A 24,624-nucleotide genomic window follows, 5' to 3' on the forward strand; every position below is an offset into this window, starting at 1 on the left:
ATGGTCGCGCGAGGGCGAACGGTCGCGCAAAGGCGAACGGTCACGCAAAGGCGAATGGTCGCGCGGGCGCGCAGGCGAGCAGTCGCGCGGGCGCGCAGGCGAGCGATCGCGCGGGCGCGCAATCGCACGGGCGCGCAGGCGAGCGATCGCGCGGGCGCGCAGGCGAGCGATCGCGCGGGCACGCAGGCGAATGGGCGTGAGGGTGGGCAGGTAAATGAACACGTGTTCGAGGCGACGAACGCAAGCGATGGCGTGACGGCGAGGGATCGTGCTGCCGCGTAGGTGAAGAAGATCGCTGGCGGTAAGCGATGGCGAGCAGCATGTGTAGGTGAATGATCGCGTGATAGGGTGCGATGGTGATCAGCATCCGCAAGAGAGCGAGCGTTCAGGGTTGTGCGATGAGGAGCAGCATGCGTAAGCGGGCAATCGTGCAGGGTTGTGCGATGGCGAGCAGCATGCGCAGGTGAATGATCGCGTGAAAGGGTGCGATGGTGATCAGCATCCGCAGGAGGGCGATCGTTCAGGGTTGTGCGATGAGGAGCAGCATGCGTAAGCGGGCAATCGTGCAGGGTTGTGCGATGGCGAGCAGCATGCGCAGGTGAATGATCGCATGAAAGGGTGCGATGGTGATCAGCATCCGCAGGAGGGCGATCGTTCAGGGTTGTGCGATGAGGAGCAGCATGCGTAAGCGGGCAATCGTGCAGGGTTGTGCGATGGCGAGCAGCATGCGTAGGTGAATGATCGCGTGAAAGGGTGCGATGGTGATCAGCATCCGCAGGAGGGCGATCGTTCAGGGTTGTGCGATGAGGAGCAGCATGCGTAAGCGGGCAATCGTTCAGGGTTGTGCGATGGCGAGCAGCATGCGCAGGTGAATGATCGCGTGAAAGGGTGCGATGGTGATCAGCATCTGCAGGAGGGCGATCGTTCAGGGTGGTGCGATGAGGAGCAGCATGCGTAAGCGGGCAATCGTTCAGGGTTGTGCGATGGCGAGCAGCATGCGCAGGTGAATGATCGCGTGAAAGGGTGCGATGGTGATAAGCATCCGCATGAGGGCGATCGTTCAGGGTTGTGATGGCGATCAGCATCCGCAGTTGAGGGTCGCGCGATGGCGATCAGCATCCGCAGTTGAGGGTCGCGCGATGGCGATCAGCATCTGCAGTTGAGGGTCGCGCGATGGCGATCAGCATCCGCAGTTGAGCTAGTAGCTGGCGAACCATGTTCCTTCAGAAGTGTTGGAGAACGTTGGCGTGCCAGCTGTAACACACGTGGGCGATCCGGAGATCGCTGGCGAGCTGATGATCGCTGGCGAGCTGATGATCGCTGACGAGCTGATGATCGCTGACGAGCTGATGATCGCTGACGAGCAGAAGGCTACGCGTGGAAGCCTGCGCAAAGAAGAAGAGTCCTTGACCCCGACCTGAACCGAAGTTCTAGATCGCGAGGGCGAACGTGGGCGCACAGGGCGCCTAACAGGAACCGCAGGGAAGATCATCTTGAAAGCGCTGACGAACAGGAGAGCGCTGATGAGCAGAAGGGCGCGCAGGGAAACCCTGACACGCAAGGGAAGAACCCCCGTGGGGGCAACCCTTTGCCCCGAAGGGATCGTTGTCCGCCGGGAGACTGATGTCCGTCGGAAGACCGCTGTCCGTCGGGAAGACCGTTGTCCGTCGGGAAGACCGTTGCCCGTCGGAAGACGAGATTAGACTGCTGTCCATCTGCACCAAGACGGAAGATCGAGAAAAAGAAGTTGTAGGCTGCAAACGGAGATTCAAAAAGGCGCCTCAAGCACCCTTATAGGGAGATGAGAGGCCCTTACGACGAGGCGGACGGAGGGCCTTACGGCGAGGGAGGCCAACAGCAACAGCAACAGAAGAAACCTCCGAAGAGGAGTCTCTATGAGTGTACTCTCTCGCGAACGAAAGAGAAACACTTCGTGGAAGAGACTGGTCAGCCAGTGACCTAAAAGGAGCAATCCTCCGAAGAGGAGCTCCTGCAGTTGCCCAGCCCCTTGAGCGAAACTGCAGGTGCGACCGCTCAGCACCAAGAGCATAGTCGCACGAAAAAAAAGGCAAGAGAAGAACCCCCAAAAAGGGGAAAAGCTCAAGCCTGGACAGGAAAAAAAAAACTTCCCTCGGAAGGAAAGTTATCCGCCCAAGGAGGCAAGCCTCCTGACTGTTCTAAAATGAACTGGAGAGCTGTCCGTCGACACGGGAGTACTACCAGTAGAAGGAGACACGCCCCTGACGACAATACAAGGGGGGAGGCAGCAACAGCCGAATCCCCAGGACTCAACCAGACAGCTCACACCGTTGCTATATTACAGAAACGAACTAGATCGGTAACTGTAAAAAAATAAAGCAAATAATATTAGTACACATTCATTCCCCCGGGAAGGCTCCGAAGAGGAATCCCGAGGAAAAGGAACAAGAATTACACAACAGGCACGTGCCCTCACAACCACTTACACTCGCGGAAGGAGAGCTGTAACCAAAACAGAATTATAACAATTATAATTATGTAACTATGTAATTATGTAATTTAAAAATGAATGAACACTAAAGAAAAAAACGAAAACCCCGAAAGGAATCGTTCTACAAGCTGGAAAATTAACAACTACAATTAGATTCATAAACTAATTGAGACAAAATGTACGGCGTAGCAACCCCACCCACACGGGAAGGAAGCTACAAGGGCGTAGTAAAACATAGTAAAAGGGTGAACGACCTCAAGAGAGAGAGAGAGAGAAAGACCGAAGTCAAACTCGATCGCAACCCATAAAATTAGGCCGTGGTGGCCTAACTGCCGAGGCCTCCACGTAGATATCGTACACTACACACACACATCTGAAAAGGAAACTTACTTATTTCTATACTCAAATATATATACAAACATGAAAACATGTTTACATATATATTAAGTAAAAGAAAAGTAAGCGATTAAGTAAAGACAAAACAGACAATGGCTGCCAAGCGAGGACCAAGACAGAGACGTCTGTCACAGTCCGAGCCAAAAGTGAAAGTGAGTATTCACCTGTGTGTGAGGGGGAGGAGGGGTAGCTAGCTACCACTCCCCTACCCCCCCGCTAACTAGCGCGGGGGTAATACACCCTCGTTAAATTCTAATGGCTCGCCATTTCAGCTACGCTAAAAGTAATAACCCTTTGTAAATAGCGTGGTTTGTATTTCGGTTACGGAACAACTGCCTGTTTAGAAAAGAGGAGAGGTTTCAGAAGGTCCGAGTTTCACAAATCTGACTTCTCGGCCTTACCGATGCTCCTATGAAGTCTGGAAACTACTGATTCCCTCCTTTTGAGGATCCAATTGCCCCCCATGGTTGCAGTTGTAGCAGTTAAAAAGTCCATTGTCTTAGCCCCAGCAGCTAGGACTTCCTGTAGGGAGTGCATGGAGTTTTGGTTTGATAGGTCTCCGTGACGACTGTGCCTGACCACGTGCCAAACCAGGATAATGCCTCCAGAAGGGACATTGAAGGTGCTTCCATTGCCAAGGCTTCTGTGGCAGTGAAGGAGACTGGGAGAGAAGAGTCTCTCTGAAGAGCAGACAGGTGTGAGCCTCGCTGTGAGGGAATCCAGGGTCAGAGGAGAAGGGTTGGCGTCTCTGACCTTGTAAAAGCGCTTTTGCCTAAAAAACGGGAATTATAGAAGTTTATGGGATCCTTGAGACTTCAAGAAACCCGTTTCCCCCAAGACTGGCTGTGAGACCTTCCTCAGACGGCCTGCAGTGTGAATAGACCAGGGAAGTTCGATTCTGGTCTTAGGGTTTGGTGGAGGATGACATAGTCTGTCTAAAGCTGGAGCATCGGTATGTCGAGGTGACAGATGTAGATCGCCGAGGCCTGAGATATTACACATAGATCTTAGAGCCCTCAGATAGGAGGACTCTAAGTAATTTGATGGTTGCGCTTCCGAGGAATCTTCCGGTCGCGCTAATTCCTCGCGAGGAAGGGTGATAGAAGTCTGAGTGTCTGGAGGTAACGGCGAAGTAGGATACTCCATTGCTGTTGTTCCAAGAGAAGGCTGAGCGCTGGCTAATGATGCCGCGAGCGCCTGACCTTGCCTGGAAGTCGATGGTCTAGGCGTAGGTGACCGAATTATCGGTACTGTCTTTGTAAGAGGTTGCATTGATCGGCGGTCTGGCCTTTTCACTCTGCTCTCAACCGAGGAGAAGAAGGGTTGAACCCCTGCGTCTTCCTCCGAGGTTCTCGTGAGGCTCGTATTCTGTAACTCGTTAGGGAGCACGGGAACCGGAGCTGTCCTGTCTGAAACACGAGGGCGAGGTGAATGACCCCGCACAGATATGCCCGGAGACTTGCGCGATCGGGAGGTTGAAGGACGGGAGCGCTCTCTCTCTGCTGATAAGTAGCGACGGTGAGGAAAAGTGCTCTTTCTCCCTTTCCTAGAGCGATCTAAGCTCCTCAAACTAATATGTGAAGGAAAGGGATCGCGCTCAGAGTGCGCTTTTCCCTTGTCCGCGCTCCGGGTGCGATTAGATGAAAAATCGTGGGAAGAGCTTCTCCAACGGGAGCGCTTATTACGATTAGGAGAACTCTCTTGTGACGAAGAGCGAAAACGTATCATAGCGCTTTTTTTCTTGAAGCACCTAGATGATCCTTTGCGAGAGGAAGTCGATCGCGAGGCAGAACGATGACACGAGGAAGCGCTCTTCTTATGTTTGTGACGAGAGCGCTCTTCTTATGTTTGTGACGAGAGCGCTTATAGTCTCTCGGCAAGACATTTCGTGAAGAGATAGAAGGCGAGGAAGAGCGAGAACGATGACGTCTCTTCCTATGTCGCCTGTCTCTCCGACGAGAACGTCTGGGCGAAGGAGAGCAAGCTCTCCTTTTCCTCTTCTCTCTCTCCCTCCTAGCCTCCGAGGAGGGAGAGGACAATGAAGAGGAGGAGGAGGAGGAGGAGGAGGAGGAGGAGGAGGAGGAGGAGGAGGAGGAGGAGGGGGAGGGGGAGGTACTGCGATGTTTACGCTTGCGACGTTGTAGTTTTGTAGAAGCGCTTAGTCTAGTAATAGGATTTCTGAGTCATAGGAATCTGAGAGTACGAAGACTTTACACAACGCCCCCTCGCTAAAGGTATTGGGGATGCAACGAGTATAATTTCTATACTCGGTTACACAAGGGTAATGGATCTTACCTGCTGAGAAGTGAAGTCAGTTGTGCCGAGTACTATGGTGCTGATTCCCCAAAAGAGAGGGGAAGGTGAAGGAAAGAAAGAAGCCAGTCATTCTAATTCATTCACCCCAGACAAACCCAGGTATAACCTTGACCCTCAAACCTCTGCTACTTGTCCATCAAAGAGCTTGAGATGTTTAGACCACTTGTTGTGCAGCCACCACAGGATCAATGGAAAACATTTCCATGCTCCTGTGGGTTTCATTTTGCAGGTAATAGGTGGTGAAGATCATTCGACGCTTCCACACGCTTCCTTGCAGTACCTGCACCACAGAGTAGGTTTTTTTAGCACCAGGGATATTGCAATGCCCCTGACATCATGAGCTCTGGGTTGTTGTGGTGGAGAAGGGTCAGGATTAAGTACAATGTCAATGACCTTGCAAATCCATGACAAGACTGTGTTCTTCATGACATTCCTCTTGACCTTCCCAATGCTAACAAAGAGTGCCGACACTCGAGGGCAAGCTGTTGCTGTTCTTTTCAAGTAACACCTCAGACTCCTCACTGGGCAAAGTACCAATTGCTCTGGGTCTTCGGTTAGAGAACAAAGACTCTCGATCCTGGAGGGCCCGAATCTAAGATTCGCTAACCCCAGATTTTGAGTCTTAGCAATAAATGCAGGGATGAAGCTGAGAATTACCTCTCCCCATCCCCTTGAATGGGAGATGTATGATAGACCATGAAGTTCACTGATACTCTTGGTAGAAGACAAAGTGAGTAGGAACACCGTCTTCAGCGTAAGGTGGCGATCTGTTGCCTGGCGTAATTGTTCATAGGAAGCTCCCTTCAGAGACTAAAGGACTTGAACCTCGTTTTAAAGAGGAGCTCTAACTTCCAACTGGGGACATGTAATCTCATAACTTCATATGAGGAGAGAAAGTCCCAATGAGGAGGAAATATCTACTTCCTTAGTTTCAAGGCGAGACTTAAGCTGAGCGGTAGCCTTTGACTGCTGAAACCAAGTGGAGCATTTCTTCACAAAGGTATACTGTAGAGTATAAGGAACTCCGCTATTGTTGAAATAGAGGCATCGAGGGGAGTGATACCCCTCCCCTGACACCAACCACAGAAAACAGACCACTTAGCCTGGTAGACTGACGCTGAAAAGCGTCTGAAGTGTCCAGACATCCTTTCGCAACTCGTTGCAAAAAGCCTCTCTGAATGAGGAAATGCTGGACAGTCTTCAGGTATGAAGTCGAAGCGAAACTACAGCTTTGTGGAAGATGTTAGCATGTGGCTGTTTGAGTACAGTAGATCGTGCCACGGAGGAAGTTCCCTCGGAAGCTCTGGGAACCACTCTGCGTGATGCCATAGCAGAGTTATCAGTCATTCATAAGTTCATGCTCATTCTGACTTGGTTGAGGACTTTTCTCATCAGACAGAAAGGGGGAAATGCATAAAACATGTTATTTTGATAATAAAATAAATTTTTGAATATACTTACCCGGTGATTATAATAGCTGCAACTCTGTTGCTCGACAGAAAAACTCTACGGAAAAATTCGCCAGCGATCGCTACACAGGTTGGGGGTGTACTCAACAGCGCCATCTGTCGTTCAGATACCCAGTACTCATTGTAAACAAAGAACTCAATTTTCTCCTCGGTCCACTGTGTCTCTATTGGGGAGGAAGGGAGGGTCCTTTAATTTATAATCACCGGGTAAGTATATTCAAAAATTTATTTTATTATCAAAATAACATTTTTCGATATTTAACTTAGCCGGTGATTATAATAGCTGATTCACACCCAGGGGGGTGGGTAGAGACCAGCAAAATATGTTTACATCATATGAGCTAAGAATTTTTATTTCATTTTAAAAGTTATCAAAATAACTAAACAAAATAAATAGGTACCTGGTAAGGAAGTCGACTTGAACAATTACTCTGCCTTTTTAAGTACGTCTTCCTTACGGAGCCTCGCGATCCTCTTAGGATGCTGAGCGACCCCTAGGAGCTGAAGTATCAAGGGTTGCAACCCATACAACAGGACCTCATCAAAACCTCTAATCTAGGCGCTTCTCAAGAAATGACTTTGACCACCCGCCAAATCAACTAGGATGCGAAAGGCTTCTTAGCCTTCCGGACAACCCAAAAACAACAATAAAAACATTTCAAGAGAAAGATTAAAAAGGTTATGGAATTAGGGAATTGTAATGGTTGAGCCCTCACCCACTACTGCACTCGTTGCTACGAATGGTCCCAGAGTGTAGCAGTTCTCGTAAAGAGACTGGACATTCTTAAGATAAAAAGACGCGAACACTGACTTGCTTTCCAATAGGTTGCGTCGATTATACTTCGCAGAGATCTATTTTGTTTAAAGGCCACGGAAGTTGCGACAGCTCTAACTTCGTGTGTCCTTACCTTCAGCAAAGCTTGGTCTTCCTCATTCAGATGGGAATGAGCTTCTCGTATTAACAGTCTGATAAAATAGGATAAAGCATTCTTTGACATAAGCAAAGATGGTTTCTTAACTGAACACCATAAAGCTTCAGACGGGCCTCGTAAAGGTTTAGTTCGTTTTAAATAGAACTTAAGAGCTCTTACAGGGCATAAGACTCTTTCTAGTTCATTTCCAACCATACGATAAGCTTGGAATATCGAACGATTTTGGCCAAGGTCGAGAAGGCAGCTCGTTTTTGGCTAGAAAACCAAGTTGTAGAGAACATGTAGCCGTTTCAGATGAGAATCCGATGTTCTTGCTGAAGGCATGAATCTCACTGACTCTTTTAGCTGTGGCTAAGCATACCAGGAAAAGAGTCTTTAAGGTGAGATCTTTCAGGGAGGCTGATTGTAGCGGCTCGAACCTGTCTGACATAAGGAATCTTAGTACCACGTCTAAATTCCAACCAGGTGTAACCAAACGACGCTCCTTCGTGGTCTCAAAAGACTTAAGGAGGTCCTGTAGATCTTTATTGTTGGAAAGATCTAAGCCTCTGTGACGGAAGACTGATGCCAACATGCTTCTGTAACCCTTGATAGTGGGAGCTGAAAGAGATCGTTCTTTCCTCAGATATAAGAGGAAGTCAGCTATTTGAGTTACAGAGGTACTGGTCGAGGGTACGGATACTGACTTGCACCAGTTTCGGAAGATTTCCCACTTCGATTGGTAGACTCTAAGGGTGGATGTTCTCCTTGCTCTAGCAATCGCTCTGGCTGCCTCCTTCGAAAAGCCTCTAGCTCTCGAGAGTCTTTCGATAGTCTGAAGGCAGTCAGACGAAGAGCGTGGAGGCCTTGGTGTACCTTCTTTACGTGTGGCTGACGTAGAAGGTCCACCCTTAGAGGAAGTGTTCTGGGAACGTCTACTAGCCATCGAAGTACCTCGGTGAACCATTCTCTCGCGGGCCAGAGGGAAGCAACTAGCGTCAACCTTGTCCCTTCGTGAGAGGCGAACTTCTGCAGTACCTTGTTGACAATCTTGAACGGAGGGAATGCATATAGATCTAGATGTGACCAATCTAGGAGAAAGGCATCTATATGAACTGCTGCTGGGTCCGGGATTGGTGAGCAAAATATTGGGAGCCTCTTGGTCATCGAGGTTGCGAAGAGATCTATGGTTGGCTGGCCCCAGGTGGCCCAAAGTCTCTTGCATACATCCTTGTGGAGGGTCCATTCTGTTGGAATTATTTGTCCCTTCCGACTGAGACAATCTGCCATGACATTCAAGTTGCCTTGGATGAACCTCGTTACTAGTGATATGTTTAGACCTTTTGACCAGGAGAGGAGGTCCCTTGCGATCTCGTACAACGTCAGAGAGTAGGTCCCTCCTTGCTTGGAGATGTACGCCAAAGCCGTGGTGTTGTCCGAGTTCACCTCCACCACTTTGCCTTGAAGGAGAGACCTGAAGCTTTTCCAGGCCAGACGTACTGCCAGTAGCTCCTTGCAGTTGAAATGCATTGTCCTTTGACTCGAGTTCCATATTCCCGAGCATTCCCGACCGTCTAATGTCGCACCCCAGCCTACGTCCGATGCGTCCGAGAAGAGAACGTGGTTGGGAGTCTGAACAGCCAGGGGAAGACCCTCTCTTAGGTTGATATTGTCCTTTCACCAAGTCAGACAAGACTTTATCTTTTCGGAAACCGGGATCGAGACCGCTTCTAGCGTCTTGTCCTTTTTCCAGTGAAAAGCTAGATGGTATAGAAGAGGACGGAGGTGTAGTCTTCCTAGTGACACAAATTGATCCACGGATGACAGCGTCCCTACCAGACTCATCCACAGCCTGACTGAGCAGCGTTCCTTCTTCAGCATCTTCTGGATGGATAGCAGGGCTGGGGGCTGATCGTCTTGTTGTTCAGCAACGTCCTCATCAGAGGGTTCCTCATCCGAAACTGATGAGGAAACGGCAACGGAGTGGGCAACGTCTGGCTCGCTGAATCCGGTCGCACTGGCGGATGCGTGACGGAGCCGGACGCAATATCATGGAACTGCTGCACAGTCTGTGAACTGTCAACAACCATGGGTGCGCGAGGAAGCACAGCGTCAACCCGAGACTGTCTAGACCGTCTGGGTTGTGCAGTCAACACCCTACCGGGTTGCTGAGGTTGACGCACTGTGTCACAACAAATCACCTCTGCTGGTTGTTGAACGTCCTGAACGTCAACAACCACCTCCGAGCGTCGCTTAACGTCAACGTGCGGCTGGCAACCCACACTGGGTCGCATCGGTGGAGGAACCACCTCAACTGGCAGACGCGAGTAGGTTACCTCAGCGTCAACAGGGCGCACAACCGACCGGTTGGAAGGTTGTTGGCCAGAAGGTTCTTCTCCGCATTTAAGTCCTCTATCAAGGACGCAAGCTTGGACTGCATGTCTTGCAGCAAAGCCCATTTAGGGTCTACGGGAGCAGGTGTGGCAACAGACGGGGTTAGCGACTGAGGCGGAACCGTTTACCATCCCTGAAAGCCTTGTTATGCGTGACATAATAGTACAGCAAAACTTCAAAGGCTCGACAACAGCTGTGAAGTTGATCTGTAAACAACTTGGAGCGTCTCCTGGCTAGGCGCCAGGGAGAGCCTACCAGAATTGAGAAGTCTATCTGGGCAGAGGCATGAACTCCCAAGCCGAGAACTTCTCTCGTGTCATATCAGACTCTCGCTCTATAAACCAGTTTAAAAGAAGGGAAAGCAAAGGCTGTATCCCCCAAACTCCTCCTGGTGAAAAACCAGTCGCCTAGCCAACGTAACGCTCTCTAGGAGAGCGAGAGAGCACTAGCTTAAAAACAACGGCTTCGAAGTAGCTAGGCCTAGTGTAAGCTCTGACGTTTAGGCGAACGAGGAGCAGCAGTTACAAGATCCGGACGAAGATCCTTAAAAAAAATCATCATGATTTAATTAAAGTCCATAGGAGGCTAAGCAGCTTAAGGCTCCTCTCCATCTGACAGAGTCCTCAAGGGAATATCAGTAGGAGGGAGAACAGCAACTTCCTCATCTACAGGAACCTTGTCCGATAAAAGCTGAGTCTCTCACTGGTGCATTAGTAGCGGACCAGAACGCAACGTCATGTAACTGCTTGACAGTCTGTGAACTGTCAACAACTGAACTGTCAACCACAACAGGTGCGTGAGGACGCACAGCGTCCACTCGAGACTGCTTTGACTGCCTAGACTGAGCAGTCAAAACAACTCTAGAATGCGGAGGTTGACGCACAGCGTCAAAACAAGTCAACTCCGATTGTTAGTGAACGTCTTGAACGTCAACAGGAGCATCAGCCAGTGGCCTAACGTCCAAATGCGGCTGAAAAACCACACGAGACCGCATCGAGTGTGGTTCTAAACAACCTGACTGACGTGACTAAGCTACGCCAACGTCAACAGTAAGCACAAAGGAACGTTAGGTTGGCTGAAAGCCAGGATATCGATGAGATAAACGGCTAGACTCAACGGACTAATCGGCAGAATAGTCTTCCATAAGGGAGGCAGCATATACTGCATGTTTTGCCATACAACCCCTTAAGGATCAACGGAAATGGTTGTGGTAATAGACGAGGGTAACGTCTGTGACCGCAACACTTTGCCTACAAAAAAAGACTTTCGGAGTCTGTGTTACGCTTTTGTTAGGCAGCGAGCAGTTATCCGATGACTGCATAGGGTCAGAGCTGTCCTAATGGCTGTAACCAGGACGCTGGACCTGTCCTGAAAGGACTGACTTTCGCTTAAGGGCTTCGAAACCTTGTGACAGGTTTCTTATGCGAAAAGCCTACGGATGGCGAGGAGAAACAACGTCTCTCTCGTCTTATGGTAGGGGAGATCTTGGTAAGATACACCCGATACCATAGAGGGAAAACGTCTGTTCGTTGGTCAAGGCCTCTCGAACCCATAAGTCGTTTGACATTACTTCTCCCCTGGGCTTGGGAGCTTGCAAGAGGTCCCGGACTAGGTGAACGACAGGCACGAACAGACGAACCCTCGGACGCAACACTGTAACACTTTGCGCCTCGGACGCAACACTGTAACACTTTGCGCCTCGGACGCAACACTGTAACACTTTGCGCATATCACTTTATCACTTCGATTTTCTGTTTTGCACTTATTTCTACCTGAAACACGCAATTCTACCCTTCATTAAAAGGTAGTAATTGCGAAATTAGTCGTATAATGCAAGCTCATAATACAGTACCAGCAAAAAACAGAAAACATATTTTAAGATAAAAAGAAAAATCAGTGGCTGGGAAAGAGACTAAACACTAGTTCATATAACTACGTTTTCAATCTCTCACCGCACATAGCCTGGGGACGAGAATAAAAACCTAAAAACGTTTTATCCTTCCTCCCCGTACAGCGACTAGGGACGTGAGTAACACGAGAACAACGTTACCCGCTTGAACGGAACGTTTTCTCTCCTCTCTCTCTCTTTCTCTCTTGATTTCGCACCTAAGAGAAGAGCCCAATTATATATCGTCAAAAAAACATGTTATTTGACTAAAGGAAAAAACTGAAAGGTTTTTCAAATAAAAAGTTCCTTTAAATTAGAATTTAAAACATTTAAGCTAAGAAAGAATGAACAAAACGTCAGAATCGATTTACTCTTACTGCAAAGTGAAACCGTGATACACTCTCTCTCTATCGTAACGATAGAGCGCATGTTGAACGTCCTGAACGTCAACAACTGCGTAGCATAAAAAACTAAACGTTAGTTCATCTTTGAAAACAGTACGAAGACTATCAAAGAAATTCTTTCATAAAATATTACATTGAAAAAGTTTTAAATCCTTAGCTCTTTAAAAGTTAAAGGCGATATAAAGGGCTCAATGTAGATTAACTTCGGTTTCCAAGTTAGGACCGCCTACTCTCAGGAAAGGTCTATATAAACAAAGCATTAAAATTTATTTTTATATGTTTATAAAAAAAAATGGAAAGTTAATCGAAGAGGCCTAATAAAGGCGGAGAGATATAAAATATATAGAGGAAAATCTATAACGTGATAAGATAATTACTAAAAGCCTAAACACACTTCCGTCTAAGGGAAGGGTCGGCCATTTAAAAGTGAAAGAAAGTCCATACTCTCTTGTCACCATAATTAAATCTATCCAAAACGAGTTCAAGATTTAAGATGAAAATAAAACACCTGCATAGCGAAAGCTCAAAACTAGAATAGTGTACTTCACCAAATAGTTGTGAAAACAAATCCAGTTAGCAACAGCGAATTAGTAGGTCTTGCCGGTAGCCCGACAGAGAGAAAATTGAGTTCTTTGTTTACAATGAGTACTGGGTATCTGAACGACAGATGGCGCTGTTGAGTACACCCCCAACCTGTGTAGCGATCGCTGGCGAATTTTTCCGTAGAGTTTTTCTGTCGAGCAACAGAGTTGCAGCTATTATAATCACCGGCTAAGTTAAATATTGAAAAATCGACGTTGTCCCCTTGTTGTTGGAATGCATCCTACCATAGAGCCTGGGGGTCTGGGACTGGGGAGCAGTAGAGCTACTAGATGATTCAAAGACCACTCAGAACCCACTATCTGAATTGCTCTCCTCAGATTGTCTACAAGCACATTCCTCTTGCCTGGAATGAAGCGAGCAGATAGGGACACCGAGATGTCTTTTGCCCACCTGAGTATCTTTACTGCTACATGGCACAGGGGCTGTGAGAGGGTACCGCCTTGCTTGTTTAAGAAGGCTACTACCGTGGTGTTGTCGTTCATCAAGACATCCAAGTGCCCTGCCAGGAACTGGTAGAGCTGTTGGTGGGCAAGGAAGGCTGCCCTTATCTCTAAGAGAGTTATATGATGGCACCCTTCTGATTTGGGCCAAAGGCCGGAGATGGTGTAGTGCAGCAAGTAACCCCCCCCCCCCACCCCACCCCCTTCTTTTGATGCATCTGAAAAGAGCATCAGTTCCAAGGGAGGGACGAGAAGGTCGACCTCTTCGCGGAGGTTCTTGTTTGCTACCCACCACATAAGGTCCATCCGTACCTCTGACCCTAGATAAAACTAGGGTATCTGGGGAATTAGAAGCCTGATTCCTCTGAAAGAATATTATCCTGAAGTGACCATTGAGTACTAGACGGGCCAAGGATGATAGGTGGCCTAAGAGATGCAGCCAGCTCTGGGCTGAAAGCTCTGCTGGCCTGAAGAAGCCTCAGAAGTTTGTCTCGGTGTTGAAGAAGGGTCATCACCGAGTCTGCTAGAATCAGCCAGTCGTCTATATATCTTACGAGATGGATGCCGAATCTGTGAGCCCAAGATGATAATAGGGCAAACACTCTCGTAAAGACCTGAGGTGCCGTAGAAAGACTGAAACACAGCACCTTGAACCAATATTGTTTCTAGTCGAACATGATCCTTAGACACTTCCTTGAAAACGAATGGACTGGGATCTGGAAGTATGAGTTCTTGGGATCCAATGTACTGTAAACATGAAGTCCTGCAGTCTTACTGCTTGTCTGACCATGTCGGATGTCTCCATCTTGAACGGGGTTGGACGGACAAACCTCTTCAAGGCCGATAGATCGATGACTGGTCTCCAGCCTCCAGAGGCCTTTTAAACAATAAAGAGTCGACCAAAGAAGCCTGGAGATCCGTCGAGGACCTCTAGGAGAGCACCCTTCTCCAACATGGTCTGGCTTCGGGCCAGCTCCTTCACGGATCCCTTTGTGTAGGAACTTGTTGGGACTGAATCCCAAGTCAGTGGAAGGAGAGATTGAATGAAAGGGACGTGATACTCTGAACGAATCGCCTCGACCTCCCAGGGTTCGGCCCCGAGCTGCAGCCACCTTAGCCAGCGACTTTACAGGTATCCCCCACACAGGTGAACAGGTGAGAGGATTGACCGTCCTAGCGGATCGGCCTCTTCAGATCCCTGTTTCTCTTCCCTCCACGGATGGACTTTGAACCTTTCTGTTGCCCCGATGTGGCAGGGTATAAACAAGAATAAACCCCCCACACCCTTGATCACTCTGACAGACATATTGTCCCACAACACAAACTTTCCTATTACTTTTATGTCAACTGGACTATTGCACAAAGGAAACAGTAAAACAAAACATAACATAGCCTTAAAGCTATATTGCTTACAACTATAACAATCACGTAATACTGAAATCCAACATTCAAATATCGGTTATCAAAATACTCACCCTTAATACTGATCAACTTGAAACTAAATCAGACAAAATTAACAATTGCAAAAACCACAATACAGTATTGTATATAGATATATATAATGGCACGTGGACGTACACAGCAACTGTCTCCAATACTCAGAGAAACACAATATATATATATAACGGCACGTGTACGTAGGCTACACAGAAACTGTCTCCAATAATCAGAGAACCAATACTCGAGTAAGCACTCGTTAAAACCAACACCACCACATTCGCACAAAGTACCCAAAACCTTAACTTGAATATGTCGCGTGTGGACACCGTAGTCCACACAAAACCGAACTGTGTCTTTCAAGAAACACTACCACAGCTCTGTGGTTAACAGTAGCCTACACTAGGTGGCAATTTGCCACAACTGCCTCCCTGATTGTGGTCGTGGTTATCATCATCATCAATCGAAACTTATATCCGGCCTGGTCATCAACAATAGATAAAAAAAAAACTTTCCAAAGGAGTCTAAAGACATTCATCACCGCCCTAACCTAACCAAAAAATGTAAACAAACAACCTCAATTATACCAACAGTCTTTCCCACTACAAACAATCATAACACTAACTACCCCTCGTTCGGCGGCGCGCACCGCAGACACATACACATAGACACATACACATAAACACACACATACACATAAACACACACATACCCGCACCCGCGCGCTCTCTCTCTCTCTCTCTCTCTCTCGCGATTTGGCAAAACTAAAGCAAATAAAATAAAATTAATCCTCCACAGCGAAAGGACTTATTAGACACATTTGGCCCTGTTGTTTTGAGCCTGTAGTCCTATACATCAGCAGTTTGGGTGGAGGTTGCTTTTTCTGTAGTGGACGTTGATAGAGCCGGGATGTCATGGCCTATGGAGAAGGGAGTCCTGGTTGGACGGACCTCTTCCAAATCTCCAACACTCGCTCGAAGTCTTCCGAGTCGAAAAGGAAATTCCCCTCCAAAGAGGAGTTTCTCAGCCTAAAAACCTCAGCTTGCAGGAGCTGTCAATGAAACCTTTCAATGATCAAGTCCCGTCTCTTCAGGATGGTATTCGCCCACAAGTCAACAACCTGGTGGGAGAGAAACTCGATCGTCCTGGTGCCAGACAAGAGGAAGGTCTCCTTTGACATCCTGGTGGACTTACAAGATCAGTCGTCAGGCCTGATCAAGTGACCCATTGATCCCAACCAGAGATCCAGGAACGAAGTAGCCTGCATGGCATAGTTCGCAACCTTCTCGTGGTTAATACTCTCCAAGGCCGAGTACGAAACTGAGAGTTCCGACAGTCTCTCAAAGGAACACCCCTTGTGAGAGCCTCTATGGAGTGGTCAAGAGGTAAAGCCAGAAGAGACTTGTTTATTACCTCATAATATCTCCTCTGCTGCAGAAACGGCAGCTAGAGGATCTTAGAGGAAGAGCATGCTTGGAGGGAAGGGGAGGAGCCTGTAGCCTGCAACACTGCCTTCCTTCTGGCACTCTTCAACCCTTTTGACCAGGGCACACCTGCACTAGCCCTCGGGGGTCTCTAAGTACCGTAGACTAGAAGCCAGGGGTGGGTCAAAGTCGTCAAGGTAGGCCGTCTCTTGCGGACGTTCTGGGATAGACTTCCCTAGGCCTCTCTGCTGAGGCACAGAAGCTATTGCCAAGGACTTAAGGATAGTGAATAAGTCCGTCGGCTCCCAGCGCTGGGGCAGAAATTCCTCCAAAAGAGAAGGCCTTGCCTGAGAAGACGTTGGCCCTCTTCAGAGAGAGGAATTACGTCAGGCTGCAATGGAGGACGAGAATCTAATGGAACCACCTCTATTGGAGAGAAGCGAAAAGAGTCTGTCATGGAGATCACCCTGTCCTCCCTTGGGGGAGACAGCCTAATCCTTTTTTGTTTCCCCTTTGGTGTTACCGGTGGAACACATGCAGTGTACCTGCAGGGCACTCCCAGATATCTCTTTGTCTCTTTCCTCCCGATTCCTCTTCTAGGTGAGAAGTCTCTCTTTAGGAGAAGGTCCCGAAATGGAGGAACCTTTGGAACTCCTCCTAGGATGTGAAGGAGGAAAGACACCAGGAAGGAGAGAAGCTATAGGGGGAATTCTAGGCATGCCACCCAAGGATTGCGAACCTAAAGAGCTGGGAGGAGGATCCCTTAGGTGACCAGGAGCCCTAGGTCTGGAAACCTAAAAGGAAGGTTGGTTAGTCACCTTGCCTGCAGGCAAATGTGGCATCGGTCTAACCGCCGGGGATTTTGCCGGGTGTTGGTCCCTCAAAGCAGTGTTTTCCTTCGGTGTCTCCCTATGCCGATCGCCAAGAACCCGATGGAACTCTCAAAGGGAATCATCACCCCGTTGCTCACGCGAGGCGAGCTGATCTACCTGTGGGTAATGATCCCTAGGAGACATGCGCTTGCAAGCCTGTGAGGGAATCGAGACAGTCGGTCTCGGGGACCAATGCCAGGGCAATTGGTGAGGAGGCAACGAGCTGCGAAGTGAAGAGAGTCGCCTTTTGCCAGATGAGTGCCAAGAGAAAGTCCTACGACCGTCAGGAGAAAGTTGCTGGCGCTTAGCTGTAAAGCGCCGGAGAGGAGAATGCCGCTCACATGGCTGGTGAGACTGGTGATCGTCTCGTCTAGAATGAGGGTCTCTCTGTACAGAGATGACACAACTGGTGAGGATCCGTCTCAAGGGCAGGTATGAAGGTACTGTAGGAGCAGCCCTCGGGTCCAGGACAGGTGCGCATGAGGCCGTTCAAAAGGAAAAACACATTCTCACATGAGAAAGAAAAAACAGAATCAACTGTTGAAAATCAAATAGCAATTCAAGTTTAAGGCAGGAGAGCAGCAACATCCACACTTACCAAGCCAACAGCAAAGTGGATGCTCAGCCCAGGTGTGTGAGTGAGCGGGGTAGCCAACTAACCCCCACCCCTCACACTAACAAGCCATTGGGGTAGTTATCCCTCGCTAAAGTCATATGTCTCGGCTTTCTGCTACGCCAAAAGTAATATCCCTTATAAATCGCGAGGGTTTGTATTGAGTGACAGAACAAAGCCCAAATAACACAAATACTGAAAAAGAGGGAGAAAAAAGCATTAAACAGCCAAACACAAGACATAAGGAAATACGTCTGTACAGCACCGCACCCGAAGTCAAAGTGAGTGTTGCTCCATCCGTCAGGCATCTATATTTACCTCGTTCAAAATTTAACAATCATTCCAGCTTCACTAAAGTCATAATCCTAATAAACGAGTGTCTGTACTCATTGGGTTGATATGGGTTTAGTTTAGGAACAAAAAGAAATTCTCTGCTAAATAAAGGTACATACCTGAAAATGAATGAGGTATTCAACTTGTTTGCGACCCTTATTGTCTTTGTTATAAACTACTTCCAGAACTTTGGAGTCATACAAAACTTTAGCTTTGGTAGGGTCAGGTTCGTAGCAAAGCACACGCTCACCCTCAGAAAACTTTACTTTAACTCCTCGCGTTGACACCATACCGGTTAGTTAATTCCTGTGAAAAAATTGAGAACAATGAGTAATCATGACAAGTTTCATTTGTATAAAGCCTGCTCAGTTCCATAGATGAGGCAGGGGATTATAATGAGGCCCAAAATCACAATGATTTAGACCAAATATCAACTGAACCACAATCTACATAAAGGACTACTGTATTTCAATACCTCTAACCCATCCACAAATTTCCTTAGACATGGGCTTTTGTTTCATCAGACTCACTCTACTGCCACGACAATACCTTCTTGCGTAATATGAAAAATTTAGAATGATTTGCATATTTCCTAACTATACAAACCTGGAGCTCTTTATGCAGGAGTATTATTTCGATGATAGCTGAACTAGCCGTTAAAGCTCTTGCAAGCTTTAGCTACCCTCTGCTAGTTAGCAGGGGTACATCAACCCCCCTGCTCACACCAGTATTAGTAAACAACCATCACTCTGCAATTGTGGCAGGACTGCCTGGAGAAGGTGATGGCGGGATCAGTACGTGTAAAGAGCTCCAGGTTTGCATAGTTAGGAAAAATACAAATTTCTCATTTATTCCGGCACTACAAACAAACCTTACGCTCTTTGCGTAGGAGCTTGTAACCGTTGGGTTTGCAAGGTAAACTGGCGATCAATAAGCTGGCGATTGGCGTGGTAACGATTGGAGCGCCCTGAGGAACAGTAGAATGGTTCAATGATCGACTAGTTGGTGATCGGCAAGCCATTGACGATCAGTGCTCTGAGCTCTGAGAGGAAGCTTGGAGTGCTAACGATCAAGAACCGTACGGTTAGAGAAAAGTTCAATAATCGGAGTCTTGAACTAATGATCGGTGAACGACGATCTGCATGCTAGTGATCGGCGATCGAAGCATTAGCAATTGGCAAGCTAGCAATAGCTGACTATAGGGGACCGGCAAACGGTGAGCTAGAAATCAGCAAGCTGACGATTGGCTATTGGTGAGCTGGGAATCAGCGATCGGCAAGAATGGAGGGCAATGATCGGAAAAAGGCAAACTAGCAATCGGCGATCGAGTGATCGGCAAACTAGTAATCAGCTGGCTAACAACTGGCTATCGATTAGCGATCGGCACGCTAGCAATCAGAGATCAGCGTGCTAGCAATCGGTGGTCAGTGAGCTAGCGATCTGTGATTGGCGAGTTGGCAATCGAAGATTGACGAGCTAATGGCACTACCCAAGACTAGAGAACAATGGTTTAATTTTGGAGTGTCCTTCTCCTAGAAGAGCTGCTTACCATAGCTAAAGTCTCTCTTCTACCCTTACCAAGAGGAAAGTACACTGAACAAATTGCAGTACAGTAATTACCCCCTTGGGTGAAGAAGTGTTTAGTATCTCATTGTTGTCAGGTGTATGAGGAAAGACGAGAATATGTAAAGAATAGGCCAGACTATTCTGTGTAAGTGTAGGCAAAGAAAAAGTAAGCCGTAACCAGAGAGATGGATCCAATGCATTACTGTCTGGCCAGTCAAAGGATCCAATACCTCTCTAGTGGTAGTATCTCAACAGGCGGCTGGTGCCCTGGCCAACCTACTACCTAGAAAAACCATGGAGTTGATGGTGATCCACATCTGGCTTGCTCATATACCAACCAGAATTAAAGTCAGGCTTGCCTGGACAAAGCCTCGTATCTGTCAGTGAAATAGTCATCAGAAACAAGCAGCACTAATAACACAAAGCATTCAAAAATAAGTAACAGTAACTAGGATGCAGGGAAGTACATCATAATAGTGTACCAAACCCCTGACAGGCAGCTATGTTTACCTTATTACTAGTTTGAAGGCCATTCCAGTTTCACTGCAGTCATATTCCTACTCAAGGCCGATGGTTTGGATTACATGTAGAAACAAATGGTAGGTGGGGCAATAGACTTGCCTGGCATAGGGGTAACTTCCCCCAAGTTTCAACAGCAGTTCCAGAATATGCTGTGTCATTTACTACATTGAGAGGAGCCTTTGTATATTAGCGGCCAGTTCTTCCCGCGTGCATTACAAATAGATACCAACTATCGTAAACCCCCTGCCCTAACCTAATCCACAAGCCGTATCCTTAGCTACTTACCTAATGGGGGGGACTAACGGCCCCCTGCGACCCCCCTTACACTGCCGTATTCTTAGTCGGCCATCATCATACATGCAGGTAGCCGCTATCATACATACATCACCATAAGGTTTATACTGCCACGTAAGAACATATACAAGTATTGGTCTTTAACTTAAAAAACAAACAAATCACAATATAGGCTGCATTATGCAGTACGTACAAAAGAAATAATAAAATTCTAAAGGCATTAGATATTCTCAGACATATTTCAAAATATTTTTCTCTTGTAATCAGAGTTCAGTCTAAGGTTACCTTAGAATTATAATTCTATGATACAATGATAGGGTGGCTAGCCCTAGCCCTAGCAATGAGGCCAGGCTTGCCTGAATTGTCATAAAACCTAGGCTAAAGAGGTGAAAAAGAAATGGTGTGGGCTATAGCCTACAAACTGGTCACAGCCTAACCAGTAATCTTACCATTAATATCACTGAAAGTTTTCACATTAATGGCTTTAATAGGTCTACATTCCCACTCAAACACAGAATACAAAGATACCTAGAAAAAAAACGTGCAGCACTGCAGCTGACTAGCAATTTTGATTTTCGAATCCAGGGTTGTTTTGTTTACGGTTTGAAAGATTTGGTGGTTAAGCAACCAGCTACTAAAGAGTTATTAATACGTAATGATTCTCTAAACTTATTAGACATGAATCTTATCAAGTAAAAATAACGTGTATTACTACTGGATTGTCTTTACGATACCTGCTAAATTAATATAAAGTAAGATAATTAGGCATTTTATATATCACAGATATATAACAATTCCAATGTATCTGTAGTGATTCTCTAACCTCATGAGTCATGAGACTGGTGAATCTTATCATGTAAAAACGTGTGCATACTGGATTGTCTTACGAAGCCTCCTAAATTGATATAAAGTAAGATAATCAGGCATTTCATATATCACAGATATATACCAATTCCAATGTATCTGTAGTTGATTTCACTAGCTAACAATTAACAAGTGGTGTCTTCTTTTAGACGGATCTATTTATTACAAAAACAAAGTTGGTTTTGTACACTGGGTTTAATTTAAAACCTTATATCATTACAGTATCTCTTAAATTAGCTTCCTGTTATAAGCAAATGTCTATTGCAATGTTTGCAGTACACTATGACAGGGGAAATAATGTCCTGACTAGAAGGATATTTTTATTATTATTATTATTGTTTGTTAAGCTACAACCCTACTTGGAAAAGCAGGATGCTATAAGCCCAGGGGTCCCAACAAGGAAAATAACCCGGTGAGGAAAGGAAACAAGGGAAAAATAAGGACAGTAACAACATTCAAATAAATAATTCCTGTATAAGCTATAAAAACTTTAACAAAACGAAAGGAAGAGAAATTAGACAGAATAGTGTGCCCGATTGTACCCTCAAGCAAGCGAACTCTAACCCAAGACTAGAGAAGAAGGGTTTGATCTTGGAGTGTCTTTCTCCTAGAGGAGTTGCTTACCATAGCTAAAGAGACTCTTCTACCCTTACCAAGAGGAGAGTATCCACTGAACAATTACAGTGCAGTAGTTACCCCATTGGGTGAAGAGGAATTGTTTGGTAATTTCAGTGTTGTCAGGTGTATGAGCACAAAGGAGAGTGTGTAAAGAATAGGCCAGACTATTCGGTGTATGTGTAGGCCAAAGGAAAGTGAACCGTAATCAGAGAGAAGACTCCAATAGAGGTATTGAATGTAACTAAACATTAAATAAGGTAAAATTGTGTGTTTGGTATATTCCCTTCTTGTGGAAAATGTATAACACTTGGACACACGCTCTATTTTTTACTTTTCACTTTTTCAGGTAAATTAACATTCCCAGTGCTCGTCTGTGTAAACGTTACCGCATTTCAAATTAGTTTTACCAATAGTCAAAGTTCCACAGAATGAAACAGCCTTTAAACACATTTAAAGTTCTTCTACGCATAACGTCGCTGCCGTGAGAAAACCTTTATGCACTTGCATCGCTTCCTACCAATTTAAAAGTTTTCCAAATCAGTACAGAATACTTCAATTAACTTCTATTGCTAGAGGGTACACTCGGGCACACTATTCTATAATATTTTTATTCCTTTTGTTATTTTTAAGTTTTTATAGTTTATATATGAAAGATTTATTTCAATATTGATACTGTTCTTAAAGTATTTTATTTTAGGTATTCATTGTTGCTCTTGTAGTTTATTTATTTCATTTCCTCACTGGGCTATTATTCTCAGTAGGAGTCCTTGGACTTAGAGCATCTTGCATTGTTGTAGCTTAGCTTGTAATAATAATAATAATAATAATAATAATAATAGTAATAATAATAATAATAATAATAATAATAATAATAATAATAATAATAATAATAATAATAATAATAATAATAATGAGTTAGAATATACTTTAAGAAAGGAGAGAGGTGACCTTTGGTGCTATCACTCACTGAAATCAAAATCAAATTATCTTTTCCTCGGGAGGCAGTGTGTATTGTCTTGCACAATTCAGAAAGGGCCAATGTGTGAGGATCCAGCTGTGGTTTTTATTATGGTTGTATTTTAATGCACACTCAATGCAAAGTGTGATGAAACTGGTGCAGGTACTTCTGCTATGAGTTAAGCTATGATGATTATTATTATTATTATTATTATTATTATTATTATTATTATTATTGTTGTTGTTATTATTATTATTATTATTGTTATAAAAAGAGACTTATGACAGCCTGTTTAACATAAAAATATATGCTGTAAGTTTGAACTTTTGAAGCAAATCAACTATAACTCAATTTTAGTATTAACTTTTAGTCCAGCTAAAGTTATTTCCCTTTAAGCTCTCCACTATGTTAATTGGTGGAATTTTCCAGCTATCTATTTTTTTACCCTCTAAGAATTTAGTAAAGTCGGTACACCTCGAGTGAATCGCAGCAGACATTATTTCAAGGCAGTTTCCTTCCTTCCATCTTGCTTTCCAATCTTTTCACTTTTGATTCATTCTGTAACTCTGGAGATTCTCTCTAGGTGCTCAATGGTGCTGATTAGCCTCCAAGGCCCCAATCCTGGGTATTTAGATCAAGATTTTCATACAACTTTGGCATTGTTCTCGAGGTAGATTGAAGCCTTTTTAAATAACCGCCACCACAACTTTCCTTCCTGGCCCTCCCTCATTACACATGATCTACCATCATTAGCGTACAGGAGATCGAGCGGAGATCAGATTGAAACATTTAAGATCGTCAACAACAAGTATGATAAGGAGTGTACTAAGGGTCTTTTCAGGATGAGGGAGGATAGTGTGACAAGGGGCCATGATAAGAAATTATTCAAGACAAGAGCCAGGCTGAACCGTTGCAAGTACTCCTTCCCTAACCGTGTGGTTAGCGTTTGGAACAATTTGCTGGACGAGGTGGTACACTCAGAGACAGTGACACAGTTTGAGTCAAGACTTGATCAATTTTGGAAAACACAGGATCAAAAATTCAATTATAAAGCTCAGAAAAACACCACGTGCCACCACCACCCACATAGTGTCCTGGCTACCATATTGGAGCCACAGGCCCCCTAGGGCCTCTTCCAGGAAAACGTCTGTAAGAATCTGTAACCGAAGTTGGGAGGAGGTTATGATTTCGCCGTTGTTTGTCTGTCTGTTTGTTTGTTTCTTTTTGAACAACTTCTTGGCCACAATTTCACTCATAGAGTAGTTATACTTTCAGGCAATAATTGTTATGTTAAGACGTGGAAGTGATTCAATTTTGAAAGTCCTAGGTCAAAGGTCAAGGTCAAGCAAAAGGTCAAGAAATAAGCTGCCGTGGCGGGGGTCTGTGTTCTACTGAGTGCCCCACTAGTTCCATCTGTATATACATAAAAACCTGATGTTTTACAGGTATGTCTGTTTTACTATCTAGTTTATTTTCTTTTTGGGGTCCCGTCTTTTCTAAGAACACACATTAGTATGTTTTCTTATTCAACGCATTAGCACGCTATTCTATTTTGATTCTCTTCCTTTTGTTTTATGAAGTTTTTATAGTTTATATATAAAAGATTTAATTTAAATCTAATAATGATACTGTTCTTAAAAATTCTATTTTGATTGTTCACTACTTCGCTAGTAGATTATTTATTTCCTTGTTTCCTTTCCTCACTGGGCTGTTTTTACCCATTGGAGCCTTTGGGCATATAGCATCCTGCTTTTCTAACTAGGGTTGAAGCTAAGCTTGTAATAATAATAATAATAATAATAATAATAGTAATAATAATAATAATAATAGTG

General features: G+C 45.6%; 1 protein-coding gene across 5 annotated transcripts in view; it reads right to left on the bottom strand.

Annotated features, from left to right (window-relative positions):
- Positions 1-20,977, bottom strand: part of msl-3 (male-specific lethal 3) — a 267,550-nt gene extending 246,573 nt beyond the window's left edge. For 4 of the 5 annotated variants that reach the window (XM_068353492.1, XM_068353491.1, XM_068353490.1 and 1 more), the window contains exons 1-2: positions 20,802-20,970; positions 18,090-18,276 (exon numbers count right to left, since the gene is read on the bottom strand). In XM_068353492.1, coding sequence (XP_068209593.1) covers positions 18,090-18,260 — 171 coding nt within the window. In that variant the 5' untranslated portion in view covers positions 18,261-18,276; positions 20,802-20,970. Of the gene's footprint in view, positions 1-18,089; positions 18,277-20,801 lie in introns of all 5 variants that reach the window. The other variant, XM_068353489.1, reaches the window with a different exon arrangement.
- Positions 20,978-24,624: the final 3,647 nt, after the last annotated feature.

This window comes from Palaemon carinicauda, chromosome 30, assembly GCF_036898095.1.
Source record: "Palaemon carinicauda isolate YSFRI2023 chromosome 30, ASM3689809v2, whole genome shotgun sequence".
Lineage (NCBI taxonomy): Eukaryota > Metazoa > Arthropoda > Malacostraca > Decapoda > Palaemonidae > Palaemon > Palaemon carinicauda.